General features: G+C 39.3%; 1 protein-coding gene across 1 annotated transcript in view; it reads right to left on the bottom strand.

Annotated features, from left to right (window-relative positions):
• RELN (reelin) overlaps positions 1-16,293 on the bottom strand; it is a 525,406-nt gene that overhangs the window by 69,729 nt on the left and 439,384 nt on the right. The window contains exons 37-42 of the mRNA XM_060020286.1: positions 14,393-14,477; positions 13,378-13,560; positions 10,723-10,894; positions 10,519-10,621; positions 6,793-7,022; positions 1,386-1,606 (exon numbers count right to left, since the gene is read on the bottom strand). Of these exons, the coding sequence (XP_059876269.1) occupies positions 1,386-1,606; positions 6,793-7,022; positions 10,519-10,621; positions 10,723-10,894; positions 13,378-13,560; positions 14,393-14,477 (994 nt within the window). The remainder of the gene's footprint in view (positions 1-1,385; positions 1,607-6,792; positions 7,023-10,518; positions 10,622-10,722; positions 10,895-13,377; positions 13,561-14,392; positions 14,478-16,293) is intronic.

Here is a 16,293-nt window from a genome sequence, read left to right as displayed (position 1 = left end):
GTTATATAATATTTTAAAAAACACAAATTTAATGGGAGAAATTTCAGTATAATTTAATATTTCCTATTAAATAATGTCTTTCAAAACCACCTTGCCAATCTCTTTAGATATTCACCTTCGATCTAATTTACTTTTTTGATTGTGGTAAAATGCATATGACATAAATTTTGCCATTTTTACTGTTTTAAAGTTAATGATTCAATGGCTTTCAATACATTCACAATGTTGTAAAACCACGTTGTGTTGTGCTAACTGGCTCCAAGAATTTTTTCATCACCATAAAGAAAACCTTGTACCCATTAAGCAGTTACTGCCCATTTCCCCCTCACCCAGCCCCTGGTAACCACTAATCTTTCTGTCTCTATGGATTTGCCTATTTTGTGTTTCATAAAAATGGGATCATGACATGTGGCCTTTTGTGTCTGACTTCTTTCTCTTAGTATAATGTTTTCAAGGTTCATCTATATTATAGTATGTATTAGTATTTCATTCCTTTTTATGGCTGAATAATATTCCATAGTATTGATATACCTAAACCTAATTCTAAAATATACCTTAAAACCATAGATATATTATAAAAAATTTACAGACAACTTGGGACTCTCACTGTTGCAGCTTCTCCCGTCGCGAAGCACAGGCTCCGGACGTGCAGGCTCAGCAGCCATGGCCCACGGGCCTAGCCACTCCGCGGCATGTGGGATCTTCCTGGACCGGGGCACGAACCCACGTCCCCTGCATCGGCAGGCGGACTCTCAACCACTGCGCCACCAGGGAAGCCCAGAAAAAAATCTTTTAATCTCACTATCCTAACAGAGATAGCTATTACATTTATTTAAGACTTGCTCTTGTGAGAATGTTTTCCCAGTATTATCAGAAAGCATATCCAATGGATATACAATTAACTGTGAATAATTTCAATCATTAGAGCACGTACATTTTTCTACTTTGTCACATATCTTCATACATAATGACATTAGATTCTAGGTATAACTGAGGTGCATAAAGTGACAAAAGGCTGCATAATGAGTTGGTGATAAAGCAATGACAAGAATTTATATTTCCGGAAACTTGTTCCTTCTACCCAAGATTAACCCTCTATAGGCATTTCCAAAATTATCATTGATCAGAAATTACATGTGATAGAAAAAAATGGCTAAAATAGCCTTAGTTCTTCTCAATTACGGTCTTGTTCACTCTCACTGACCATTGTTTCAAGAATGGAACCCTATGAAATTCAGAACTAAATGAAGCCTTGGGTGGTCCCAAACGTAATGATAAATAATGAAATATCAGAGTAGAACTTAATGATTACTTCTACATTACAAATTGTGCTTAATGTATACGTTCTTTCACAAAACTACATAGATTTTAAATGAAGAAATTACCTTCAAAATCATCCTTGAGAAAATCAGGATTTTTGGTGCTTATTTTACAGGTTGGACCAGAGTAGCCAGGATCACATATACACTTGGTTCCATTGATACAACTCCCGTGTCCGTTACACATCTCTTCACATTGGGGACCGATATAAACATTATCAATGGCCCATGTCACTGGCTGAGAGCCAGCAGGATAAAATCCTTGGTACCATCTGAAACGCACAGATCTGGAAAAGAGATACAAGCCCTTCAAAATCTAATCAACACATTAATGTAAGTAAGCACATCTGATCAATGAGCAGTGGGCAGTTACTACCTCTGCACCACACTCAAGAAGTACAAAACATGGTTCAACATTTCAGGACCATAAACTCCATTCCTCAAACTCCAGGATTTTGCCAATAAAGTTCCTGCTTTCTATAAGCCCTTCCCAATCCTACCACTATGTCAAAGTTCCACTTGAGCTTCCACCTTTTTCTATATTGACTTTTCTTGGTAAGGATTTTTCCATTAAATTCTGTCTATGTTCTACATAACTAATCTTTTTTTAATGGAGGTAAAATTCGCAAAGTATAAAAGTAATAACTAACCATTTAAAGTGTACATTTTGGTGGTGTTTAGTACCTCCACAGTGTTAGCCAGCTATCACCTCTATCAAGTTCCAAGACACTTTCATCACCCCAAAGGAAACCCTGTGCCCATTAAGTATTCTCCCCTACACCCAGCCCCTGGCAACCACTAATCTGCTTCCTGTCTCTGTGGACTTACCTATTCTGGATATTCCATATAAATGGAATCATATGGTATATGAGCTTTAATGTCTGGCTTTAGTCACTTATCATAATGTTTTCAGGGTTCATCCATGTTGTAGCAAGTATCAGAATTTCATCCTTTTTTATGACTGAATAATATTTAATTGTACGGCGATATCAACTTTATTTATCCATTCGTCAATTAATGGACATTTGTTTTGTTTCCACCTTTTGGCTATTGTGAATAGTGCTTCTGTGAATATTCGTGTACAAGTATTTGTTTGAATACCTGTTTTCAATTTTTTTTTGTAGAATCATAGTGGATTTGCTGGGTCATGTGGTAAATAACTCATCCTTTAATATCTCTCTCTTCCATAATTTTGCTGGAATTTCCATTATTATAGTTACAGCTGGAGGTATTTAAAAGCACACCTATTTGCCTCATTGGCTATGAGCTCCTAGAGGCCAATGCTCGTAACTCTTTCTTTTTTGCACCCTTTCACGGTGACCAGTACAGTGTTTCACACATAGCAGATGCTCAGTGAATGTTTCTTGAATGTCATTTGTTATGGAAAGCCTTAAAAGCCAAACTAGGGTGTTTTGGATTTTATCCTATTGGCAACAGAAAGTCCCAAAAGATTATTTTAAAGAGAGGAGTGACAGAGTCAGATTTATTTTTAGTTCAATGTCTCTTATTTCTTAATTTCTTTTTATATGAAACACAGTTTTCCTTTTTACTTGAAAGATGATTGTCCTATCACGTTGCTGACGATAAGTTAGCTCCTTAGAAATAACCTACATATTTAGGTAGCAGTCCAGAAATAGTTGAGTATATTTTATTATGTACAAAACTCGGTTCAAAGAAAATAGACTTTATTTCAGAGGAGCTAGATATAGAGATGGCATGTGCACTCATATTTGTACCCTGTGAATCTGTCCAATTTTCAATTATATAGAAACCAAATTCAGAATAGTTCTTTTTATTTGAGAAACAGAAATTAGAAGTCAGTATTAGAAGCATTTAGACTTCTAAAGTTTAGCAGATAGAAAACAGATGGAGTCAAGTTCCCACATATAATTTTAACCCTAATTTCATTGTTTATATCAAGACTCCAACTATATTAAGCTGCCCCCAAAATGCCAGTTCATAATTAACTTTTATTTTCTAGTACCTGTCAGAGTTTAGTCTTGGCAAGAAGCACTTCCTACCTGTTGAACTTTCAGTCTGCTGAGCTGAGGGAAACGGCTGGAGTTTTCCTTTGAACAAAGCCTACCTCGATTTTGTTTGAACTTCTTATTTATTCAAATGTTCTGAATAAAAATGAACCACCTTGGTTGGATATTTATTATTGTTCACCTGTCTTGACACAGAAACTGCAGGCACTATGATAAATGGACTGAAGGGTCTGGTTTCACTGTGGTTCCCAGTCTGCTGAAATCTTATTTTGAAAATTTCTCACTGCCACCCTCCCTGGTGAATGTCAGCATCTGTTCTCTCAAGCCAGTGGTACCCAAAAGAATCTGTTTTTTTTAATGTAAACTTAAAATTTCAAGCACACAGCAGTGTTTTCATTAAATAGGGGTTTTGGTTGACTCATTATGAAACTGCATAAAGCAAAAGCAATTAGGAAGTTTTAAAGACAAAAAGACTCTAAACGAAAAAGACACAAGGGTGATGTGAATAAAATTCGATGGAAGCTCAATACTTATGCTGCAAATGTGAACTGACTATATGTAAAGGCAAGAAACAGCCATTTCTGCACCTGAAACATTTAGTATAGTTTTTTGGTACCTAGTGTCCTGTGAGTACACAGAAAAAGGCAATTTAAACACGGGTAATATATTTTTTTTAGCATGTAGCACGTGTTCCATTATTATGTACCATGCTGAATACAAACCAAGGAATGGTTCACTGAGTTGGAGAAAATTTAACTTTTGCCTTCCAGCCATTCATGCCTGTGTGGGTCTTAAGAAGAGTGCTAATTGTTTTCCTGAAACAAGGACTAGGCAACACTTCTAAGGCAAATTCTTCTCTTTGCAGAAGCAGTTGAAGGCAGTTTGAAAGGTAGGTTTACACCACTGTGAGAGCGGGCATGCCTCCTTAACAGATTTACTTTCCTTTCATAGAAATGAAAATCACATGGAATGTAAATAACATGATGGTTTAAGTTCTGTACCTTTATAATTAGAGGAGGTATATTTTAAACTGACTCCCAATATACCAGTCAGTGAAAATACAGATGTCTGCTTTTCTCTCGTTCAAATTACATCTCCATGCCTTATGTGTAAGCACAGCCTAGTGGACAAAGCCAACTGGTAATGATGCAGGCTCCATGATCCTGGAGCACTGTCCTGGGGTGGGTAGCTTCATTTAGTACCTCTGGTTGGCAGTGACTGTATATCACACGCCTTTAAATCGGATTATTTTCATGTGGGAACTTGCGGAAGCAAGTCTCAGCTGTTAAGACAATCTAAAATCATGGCCTTCACCCTATCTTTAGGGTTGTTTTCTATTTAATCTAATTCTTAGCTGAGCAACTGGAAGGAATTAGCGGTCCACTAAAAAGGAAACCTGGAGCTTTTCACAGTACCATAATGATCATGGGTATTGGTCAAAGGAGGCGAAGTGATTGTTCATCCAGCCATTTTCCCCTGCCTGCACTGCCCATAAGCACAGATTTTTGGAATTTATGTTTCTGTTGCAATGCTTGGCCTTCTGGCTGTAGCTGATTTGCTCAGATTTTCTTTTCTAGAAATGCAGAATTAAGAGTTCCAGAAGATGAGAGCTGGAGTTTGCTGACTGACGTTAACATAGCATGATAAAAAGGAGGATCATGAACTCCTTTTGCTGATGCCCCCAAACTTCCTGAGTGGAGTCCATGCTCTTCCCCAGTATTTTTCTAATAAGTTCTTCCACTTTTTCGGTAAGCCTCTTTATATTTCTCTCAACATATGATCTTAAATAACACGACTGATTTTGGATAAAAAATTTTTCCTGAGCTATTTCCCCCTGCTCAATTCTGCTATAGACAAGTTCACACCCCACCCCCAAACACCCCAATAGCAGCTTTCCGGTTGTGCTGGCTGAGTCTTCAGCTCTATTTATTCCTGGTCTTCAGAGATTCTCCTTGCCTCCTCAGCTGTCACTTCGAAAGAATCTTGAGGAGAAGGGCTTCCCTGGTGGCGCAGTGGTTGGGGGTCCGCCTGCCGATGCAGGGGACACGGGTTCGTGCCCCAGTCCGGGAAGATCTCACATGTCACGGAGCAGCTGGGCCCATGAGCCATGGCTGCTGAACCTGCGCTCTAGAGCCTGTGCTCCGCAACGGAAGAGGCCACAACAGTGAGAGGCCCGCGTACCGCAAAAAAAAAAAGAATCTTGAGGATGTTTTGCTTAGTAATGCTTGTTTTTAAAAAACAATTAGATTTTCTAATAGAATAACATCCTGGTGTAATAGTAAGAATTAATAAATTACTTACTTGATAACACAAAATATTAGTATTTAGTAATCAAATTATAAAAATTTTGCTAATGATATGATGAGGAGTGAATGGATTTATGTTCAAAGAGAATGAAGACTTTTAATGAAGACTTTTTTTTTTTTTTTTTTTTTGCGGTACGCGGGCCTCTCACTGCTGTGGCCTCTCCCGCCGCGGAGCACAGGCTCCGGACGCGCAGGCTCAGTGGCCATGGCTCATAGGTCCAGCCGCTCCGCGGCATGTGGGATCTTCCCGGACCGGGGCACGAACCCGTGTCCCCTGCATTGGCAGGCGGACTCTCAACCACTGCGCCACCAGGGAAGCCCTAGAATGAAGACTTTTGAAGATTCACTTTCACCCTTTTGGAAACGTAATAGGTGTTAGCAGTTTTGCTTGAAGACTCAAGACTTCTAATTATGCTGAGTTTCACATCAGGAATGTAAATCTATCTCCATCTTGAAAGTATGATATTAGTACTTCCTTCTTTTTTTGGCATGCCCTTAAGTTTTTATTCTGAGAGAAAAGACAAATTCTGAGGCAGACTGCTTTGCTGACTTCCTCTCTTTGTTCACTTATACTATTAGTTTTATTTTTTTGAACTATACTTTTCATTTCTGTTGGAATTGAAGTCCTTTATCTCCAAATAGCTTTTCAACAGAAGAGTCAAATATATGTAACAAGAATGCTGAGAAAGGTTGAAAAAGTAGAAATGCCTGGGGAAAGAGCACTAATAAATTTTTTTTTTTATGAGACACCTGGAATATTCTGCAGGCTTCCGTCCTCCATATGTGCCCTCTCCTTGCACGAAAGACATAGGCAGATGTTCGAAAGTAAAAATTCTAACTGCATTTATATTGTGAGGTAGGGAGCAGAAGGGAGACAGATTATAACACTAGGGAAACCATATTTCTGTTGCTTCCTAACTGATCTAATAAAGACCCATGGGGATATGAACCCCAGGACGGGGTGCTGCCCAGGGTGTGCTCCTTTAAATCTATCTTCAAACTATGAATTAGTAGTATGTCAGTTTCCTATGTTTTAAACATCCACTGATCTACTTTCAGTGGAGAACTAAGGAAGAAATGTAAAGTGAAAATTTCCCTGATAAAGTGGCAAGGCAACCATGACATCACGGAGAAAACTGTGAAATGAGAAGAACATGGTGCGAAGCAGCAGGTCCTTACCCGCAAAGGTGCAGCTTCCCAAAGTGCACAACCTCCCTCCTCCAGCCCTGGGTGGTCCCCGCATAGTAGGTGCTGCTCGGGTGGTGCTCCGTGGAGCACAAAGAGCTGACATGGCTGCTGCTGTGGTAGCAGAGGGGGAGCAGCAGGTGCCAGGTTGCCCCAAAGTCCCTGGAAAATTCCAGTCTGACCGGATCAGCAGAGGAGCTATCAGTTGAGCATCCGACATTGATCTTGGTGAAGAAGAAAAAATGATACAAATTACCTCAGAGCAACAAGGCTTGAAATGATTCACCACTTCATTATTTTCTCGAGAGTCCATTTTCCTGGGAACTGTCTTGCTGAAATACTTAACACCATGAAATTCTGTTTTGCCTGAGTAATACTGCATATTACTTTTAAATAACACTTTTTCATAAAGAACCTCAAAGGGCCTCATAAAAAATTTACTTTCCCTCATTTCATAAAAAGCTAGGAAGTGAATAAGGCAGAGGTTGGCATGGAATTCCAAATTTTACCTTTAGCCCACTTTCACTGCCAAGCCAAGCAAATCGTAAGGAAAAGACTGCTTCCCTAATCCTAACCGTTAGCTTTTTTTTTCAGACTGCTGGATGGAAAGAAGACCTTCTACTTTCCTTCCTGTGATACCTTCAAATAATCCCCAAAGTACTGAACATGGAGAATCTTCAGTATGTTTTCAGTCTTAAAACAGACAAAATACAATTATTGTCACTATTTCCCTGGCATAGGGAGAATATTCTCTGAAAGACCTTTTTAACCATGAGGGAAATAACCACTCCACTCCTTTTTCATACTTTCAAGTGAATTAAACTAAAACTTAAATAAAGCATGTGATTCTTTCTATGAAAAAATTTTCCCACTTCCAATTGGGGTCAACATTTTCTTGCTGTCAGAGCAACCAGATATATTTATATAATATTTGTTGTTGTTGAACTTACTCCTCTTACCTTATGATGAGTAAACTATTGACATTTGATAAACTTTTCAGCTATAGGCATTTGTCTCTACCTAGATTCTTCTGATAACAGAACTCTTGAAAGGGCCACAGGGATTACTTTTTATTAACATTTAAAGCATAAATGTTAGAAAATATAACAGAAGGTTATATAAGTAACTTAAAATAAAATCAGAAAATATAACAGAAAGCTTAAAATAGAGAATAATTTTTCCACTAAGGCATCATTTGGTCTCTGACTTTAAGATGAAAGAAACAACTCTAATTTAGAGTATGCAGACAGTTAATCTAGAGCAAATATTCAAGCTTTTTGATGAAATTAGGCACTGTCCAATGGTTGGTATAGATTTCAGCTATGAAACAAGTTATCTTCAAAAGTTAATGCGGGGGAGGGGGGGGCTTCCCTGGTGGCACAGTGGTTGAGAGTCTGCCTGCCAATGCAGGGGACACGGGATCGTGCCCTGGTCCGGGAGGATCCCACATGCTGCGGAGCGGCTGGGCCCGTGAGCCATGGCCGCTGAGCCTGCGTGTCCGGAGCCTGTGCTCCGCGACGGGAGAGGCCACAGCAGTGACAGGCCCGCGTACCGCAAAAACAAAAACAACAACAACAACAAAAAAGTTAATGGGGGGCTTCCCTGGTGGCGCAGTGGTTGAGAGTCCGCCTGCGATGCAGGGGACATGGGTTTGTGCCCCGGTCTGGGAAGATCCCACATGCTGCAGAGCGGCTGGGCCCGTGAGCCATGGCCGCTGAGCCTGTGCGTCTGGAGCCTGTGCTCCACAATGGGAGAGGCCACAACAGTGAGAGGCCTGCGTACCACACACACAAAAAAAGTTAATGGGGTCCTCCCGGAAGGCCTTGGGGCACAGCGGTCCCACCCCCTGTGCCCAGAATAGAGCCCACATTTCCACAGAGCTGGAACTCCTGGCTCGGGGTCTCTTCCCTCCACTGTCACTGAACTGCCCCGGAGCCTGAGGGGAGGGCGGCCTCACTGAGGCTGCCGGCTCTGGAGGGGCCCCTGCAGCCGAAGCCACGACAGTCCTGGGGACCGCGGGCTGGATCAGTCATCCTGGGTTAAGCCAGCTGCCATGTCATGAGGACACTCAAGCAGCCCTAAGGAGAGATCCATGTGGCAAGGAACTGAGGCCTCCTACCTACAACCGCGTGAGACATGAAAAAATGTTCAACATCAAGAATTATTAGAGACATGCAAATTTAAACTACAAAAAGGTATCACCTCACACAAGTCTGAATTGCCATCAGAAAAAAATGTCTGCAAACAATAAATGCTGAATGGGTTTCCGAGAATGGGTACCCTCCTATGCTGTTGCTGGGATGTAAACTGGTAACAGCCACTAATCAGAACAGAATGAAGGTGCCTTTAAAAGGTAACAATTGAGCTACCATATGATCCTGCCGAACCACTAATGGGCCTATAACCCGAGAAGACCAGAATTCAGAAAGACACAGGCACCCAAACGTGCACTGCAGCGATATTTACAATAGCCAGACATGGATGCAACCAAAATGTCCATCTACAGATGAACAGACAAAAAAGAAGTGGTCCATGTACACAATGGAATATTAGCCATGGGAAAGATGAAACAGTGCCATTTGCAGCACCACAGATGAGCCTAGAGATAATCATACTACACAAAGTAAGTCAGAAAAAGAAAGACAAATATCCGATGATATCATTTACTAGTGTTATCTAAAAAGTGATACCCATGAACATATTTCCACAGAGAAAGGCCCATACAGACTTAGAAAAAGGTGAAAGGAATGGAAAAATTAGGATGTTGGTGTTAACATGCATTTAATAATTCATATAAAATATATAATCAAGAAGGACCTAATGGATGCCAAGGGAGGTTTACTCAACGCTCTGTTAATGACCAACATGGGAAAGAGTCTAAACCTGATTAGATATATGTATACGTATGAATGAACCAGATTCTGTACACATAGAACAAACACAACATTGTAATCAAATTTATTCTGATAAGAAATAAAAATTAAATTAAACAAGAAAAAGAAAAAAAAAGTTAATGGGAATTCCCTGGCAGTCCAGTGGTTAGGACTCAATGCTACCACTGCAGGGGGCATGGGTTCTATCCCTGGTTGGGGAACTAAGATCCCTCATGCCATGTGGCGTGGCCAAAAAAAAAAAAAAGTTAATACTATTGAACCCTAGCACAATGTACCTTTGGTTCTGCTGATTTTATCTAAGCTTTTGAAATATATAAACGTTTTTCTTTTATACATTATTAGTTTGCTGTCTTGAAAAATATGAGTCCGTGAATATTCATGAAATACCCAGAAATGATAAGAAACAGTATAGTACTATTTTATCTGTAAAATTCATGACACCATGATAAATATTATATAAATGTGCTGGCATGGTATAGTTACATTGACCTGGATCCTAAGTAATATATAAAAATTGTGACTATAATACTACTAGAATAGTATGGTCCTTTTCATTTTTATAATGTTTGAAATAAGCTATTTTGACAATTTCCCATTGTAGTAGGTGAGGAGATTATGTCATAAATAAAGGAGCAAAATTCAGAAATAAACCTTAGTAGAACAATTGGTTCCGCTAATAAAAGTGAATTATGATGTAAAATCTCTTTTGTCCTTGCACAAAAATGGAAAGTCATAACGCATGAAATCATCTGAGATTTTCCTCCTCTTTCCTAGCTTTTGTTCAAGATAAAATTTAAAGCATTTCTAATAGAACAAAATCAAGTACCTCAAATTGTATGATGGTGTTCTCATTCACATTCAGGTCACGAGTAGTAATGGAATGCTCACCAACTTCATTTGAAACAAACACCATAGCTGAATCTTCCTCGCTGTTATACAAGAAAACAACAAGGAATCCATTTAGGCAAAAGATCATTGTGACCTGTATAGAGCAGGGGTTTTATTTTTACCTTCTCAATTAAGTACTTACGGTGCTCCTTTGGAAGAATATGGGCAATAAAGACCAATGTTACCACCAGGGTAGAAAAACCAATTGTCTTCTCTGGGCCCAAAGTCAAAAGTATCTAGAAGCATCACAGGGTTGTTTAAATTATTTCCATCGATGATGAAGTCATCAACAATCCAGATTTCTTCTTTCTTACCTAAGGCATTTTTGGATAAAGCAAGTTTTTTCAATGGTGAAAATCAGGTGGACATTTTTGCTCATTGGAAGAAAGTAAAGGACAGAGGGAACTCAGTAACAACCGATTAAACAGATGCCTTCTAGACAAAGAAGCACAAACTATGTAAGTGTGTTTACACGGATTAAAGTGTGAAAAAATTAAGCTTTCAGGGCTATTAAATTGACACTGCACGGAGCAGCTTCAGTAATTTCAGAAGGCTGGTAAGAGTCTGCTGCCCTTCCTGTCACAGCGGTGCTATGGACCCTCCACCGCAAGAGTGGGCTTTGAGTTATGCTTTCACGGTTTAGGGGACTCTGTAAGATACCGGCATCTGTGAGGATGGGTGGTCAGCCTGTGGATTTAGTACTGAGTTACACTAACTAGTCTATTCATGGAGTAACTCAGGACTTTTTAGAGTCAACCCATGACTTAGAATCATGCTTCCTTCAGGCTGAAGGATCATGGCCATTATAACACTGGCTTGATGCACAATTTTATTTAGGTGTTAAAAACTACACAGAAGAAAATATTCTGTGTTATATAATACTTTATTTTCCCCTTAAAGCGTCTCAAAACTTGTATGTTTAGTTGAAGATATGTGGGGACATACAGAAAACTAGGAAAATCACTCCTTAGGCTGTCAGAATTTGACTCAGCGACTTAGGCAGGGTGTTTAAGGAAGATATAACTGAGCAGATAAGAAGGGTGTGAGCTCAGTGCTTTTGTAAAGCATTGCTTGGATTTAACTGGAAACAAGGTGATAAGACCATACCAAGCAGAAACAAGATTCCTCAAGGATGCTTTTTCACTGATTCCTACTTTTAGTAGAATTCTTACAAAATATAAAAAAGGATCTGTAAAGAGGAGCCTGTAGAAACAACCTGATGATTTAAATGAAGTCACATGTGCCTCTCCCTCTCTAATCCTATCACTGCTCTAATCCTAGTAGCTTTCTTCCCTTTTCTTATTTTGGAAGCAGTTGGTGAAAACACTGAAGAACAATTGGTGAGCATTCCAAACATAACATGAAGATGACTATCCTCTGGACTGTGAAACTGGTTGCATTTCTTTTTTTTTTTTTTTTTTGTGGTACGCGGGCCTCTCACTGTTGTGGCCACTCCCGTTGCGGAGCACAGGCTCAGGACACGCAGGCTCAGTGGCCATGGCTCACGGGCCTAGCCGCTCTGCTGCATGTGGGATCTTCCCAGACCGGGGCACGAACCCGTGTCCCCTGCATCAGCAGGCGGACTCTCAACCACTGCGCCACCAGGGAAGCCCAGGTTGCATTTCTTTTTTGGACTTTTCCTCAGTGATTATACAAGATTATTTTTTCTGTTCACGGTAAATTAAAATTATTTTTTGACTTACTAGTTATAAAGGAAATGTTCAGGTTAAATTTTAGAGATGGAAATACATCTTTCTTATCCATTTCTGTGTTACCTCTGCAAAGAATCTGCTTAATATGACGTCTCTGTGCTTACTTAGGCCATTAAATGCATAATTTGGTAGAGTCTGGTCCTTTATAATCAGTAGTTAGTAGAATTACAGGAAGCAATAAAACATTATAAATTTGTAAAATCCTTCTCTGTAACCGCCATTTGAAAATACTGTTAAATTATACATTCACGTTAGCTTATCACTAAGGCAAGTGTATGTGATAAGAATATTTTATCTCAGGCACTATCTGCTTTGTGTCAGTCCCTCTCACTTTGTCACGGCTTTTGCTGTAATGCTGTTCTATCTCACTAATGAAGTGCCATACTCAGAAGAACTATGGGGACTTCCCTGGTGGTCCACTGGTAAAGAATCCACCTTCCAATGCAGGGGACACGGGTTCGATCCCTGGTCGGGGAACTAGGTTCCCACATGCTGCAGGGCAGCTAAGCCCATGTGCCACGACTACCGAGCTCGCGTGCCTCAACTAGAGATCCCAAGTGCCACAAACTACAGAGCCCATGTGCTCTGGAACCCGCGTGCCACAACTAGAGAGAGAAAACCTGCACGCCACAACTAGAGCGCGCCACAATGAAAGATCCCACGTGCCGCAACTAAGACCCGAGGCAGCCAAAAAAAAAACCCCCCAAAAACAAAAACACATAAATATTTAAAAAAAAAGAACTATGTATTCCTAAATGAATTCAGTAAAAAATGTAGTTACAACTGATGAATACCTAATGGTAGAGCTGGATTAAATTTTAAAATCCTTCGCTCTGTGACAGTATTTAGCTGTATTTACATCAAGAGAACTTAGGAGTCAAGCCCGAAGACAATACATAGTCAAGTATGAAGATAAAGATATATAAAGCTAAATATTCCTTGCGACTCCTCAAAAGCGACGCATGTAAAAGGTACTGTGGATAGCGAAGCCACTCAGCTGACAAACCCTGCCTCCACACCTGAGGAGCAAGCATGCTAACGTGCAGCAGTCAGTTTTGATCACAGGAGAACATGTGCATTTTTACCATTGTTATAAGGTTGCCAGAGTCTGAATCTTGTAGCGTTGGTTTGGGCAGTGTATGGCAAGGGAACATTAATGAAAAGTACGTTGGTCATTTGAGGAAAGTAAAATTCATCCATCAGGTGCCAGGTGATTCCCCCATTCGTGGAGAATTGTAATAGAATAGAGTGGGACCTCTCTGGGGTACCTAGAAAGAAGGTAACAGAGGCATGAACACATCATTATAAAAATGGGGAAGTGGTATGATCTTAGACTATTTTTTTTGTATTGATGCATAAGCTGACTTATATTCACATAGACACCTTAGAGTCCAAATGCTTCTGAGGCAACTTAAAGTGATGATGGGTTGGGATTTCTGTATAAATATATCTCAAAACACACACCAAATCTTGCATTTTCACACAATAGTATCTCCCTCTTTTTCTTAGATATGAACACATATCTTTCTGTATTTCATCTAGGAAATAGTACATCAAAATGTTTTTATTCTGTAGGCATCACAGTTCTACAAAGGGCCAAACATTTAAATCCCAGAATACACAGAAAATCTACTTGAGAATTTATTATATCCAAATGGCATTACTTGTCAAGAAAATTAGTTAGTTAATATGAAAGGTCAGAACGACAGAGTTGACTTTTGGGGTTCACCGTTCACATCTGCGAAAGAAAATCCCAAGTTTCCATAAGTTAAATTTCTTAAATTTAAATTTCTTACGGCTAGAAAGAAGTGGTGGAAAAAAGACTCAAGGACATGATGATAAACTTAACTACCACAGGACTAGTATGATTACTACATCTGTATGAAATTATTATAAAACAAGTAGTTATCTTACCCTTATATTAAAAGGAATATATAGTATAGAACATTTGTGAACACTATGTACTCAAATTTATGTTAGCTCTCCCATATAACAAAATTAATAGGCCTCAAATCTGTTACTTCTCTGTGGAGGAGGAATTATACATGGGGAAATTTGCTTGAAGGGAAATAGTGAATTCATACTCATAGAAAGGCTTACCTTTTGCTATAAATCGAAGTGAAAACTGAACATACATTGTATTGGTACAGTCTAGATCTCTTGAAATGAGCATCCTTAGTCCTTCCTGTAAACAAAAACACATATGTTAGGCAATCTCATTTCATTTGCAAAATTATTTTCCTTTGATTTTATACATCTAACTTACATTAGCTAAATGATACATAATGATCAAGAAGCAATACTTGGTCCAGTTTGGAAGGAAAAATTGATCATTTCCCCTTTCAATGGCTTTCATTCCCTATGCCTAACTAACAATATCTCATTGTCTCAACTCCAAGTCACACTTTGCTGTGACTTATAGAAAGCAGTGCAAGAATGATAGCATTACATATCTACAGGCCTTTTTAAAAAACAGCCTCCTTTGATCACAGCATGTTGTGAGAGGAATAACGAGGAAACAGACGGAAAATGTGCCAAGTGCTCCTGCTGGAAGCTGGGAGCTAATAGGTAACTTTTTCAGGGTTCCATAGAGTCTTAGGAACTTACTCATTTGCGTGCTGTGACGGCCCTGGGAAGCTCTCATTCAGGCTGACACAACACCCTCCAGTTGGTCAAGTTAAATAAGGCATAACTAAGCAAGTCCCCAAGCCCAGGCTGGAACCATTCATGCAGAGAAGCCAAGGAAGGCGGAAAGTGATCATATTGGCTTTAGTAATTTTTTCTGCTAATTAACTATTTCTGGTTGCCTGGGATTGACAGCTCCATAGCTTGTTTTCTCCGTGTGTACACAGGGTTGCGGTGACAGCCAGTAAAACAGAACTTCACTATGCAGATGTCCTAGGTACAAACAGGCCTTTCGGTTTCTCAGGTCTGACTCTGAATGAAGTGGCTCTTTGGTGGTGTGGGGCTGTGTGATACTGAGTGGACACTGTCTATTGATTTCTTAATTATCAACTAACAAATACCAAATGGAATCTTAGGTAGAGAAAGCAAATTCTTCCTCTTCTTCTTAACATTTATTATAGAGTACATTCTTCAATAGCTGAAAAATTTTAAATAGGACTGATTTTGTAATAGTAACCGTATATTGAGTGCCTACAACATGCTGGGTTCTAAAAGAACCACTTTACTCCTTTAAGAAGCACCTATCACTCCTAAGGGAAATATATTATTATCTTCCTGTTGCAGATAAGGAAACAAAATCTGAGAGGGACAGTAACTTACCCAAGATTGCAAATGTGAGGATAGCAGGATTTGAACTTAGATATGTCAGATTCTGAAACTTATCCTCCACCCTTTAAGATACCATTATTTTGTTTATTAAATTATTTTTTGGTTTGGGGAGAGATATCCAGCTAATGTTAAATTTAGAATTTGAGAATTATTTGATACGGTAATGAAAAAGCAACTGCATTTATACCCACCCTTGAACTTCACAAAGCATAGATTCAAACTTCCTGGATTAAAGGCTGCTGTGTAAAAGCCTTATATTTCCAGTCTTATTTTTCTTTTATCATAATAACTCACTGCCCTGCTCAGTCCCTGATGCTTGATCACTGCATGTCTTTATATCCTTACCCTCTGCCTCATACACTTACAAACAGAAGGCCTTGGATGTTTTTACAGCTTGGCGCCATGTAGAGGTTAAGCTTATGGGGAAAGGTCACTTCTTCATCTTATCAATACAGTGAAAAAGCTTTGAGGTGGGTAGTTAACAGATCCAGTTCATAAATATCCCTTGACAACATCAATATAAAGGAATATGATTGTTCTTCCCCCTTGATTATGGAATGTGAGTATAAAATTGTTCCCATGGGTCAATATAAGTCAGCCATAAAAGAACCCATTTTATAGTGTATCTTGTAGGAGCAATTTTTAAAAAATTTATTTATTTTATTTATTTTTGGCTGCATCGGGTCTTAGTTGCGGCACACACGACC

Source organism: Delphinus delphis, chromosome 9 (genome assembly GCF_949987515.2).
Source record: "Delphinus delphis chromosome 9, mDelDel1.2, whole genome shotgun sequence".
Taxonomy (NCBI): Eukaryota; Metazoa; Chordata; class Mammalia; order Artiodactyla; family Delphinidae; genus Delphinus; species Delphinus delphis.
Note: the sequence above shows the minus strand (reverse complement) of the source record. Positions and strands in the feature narration are given on the sequence as shown.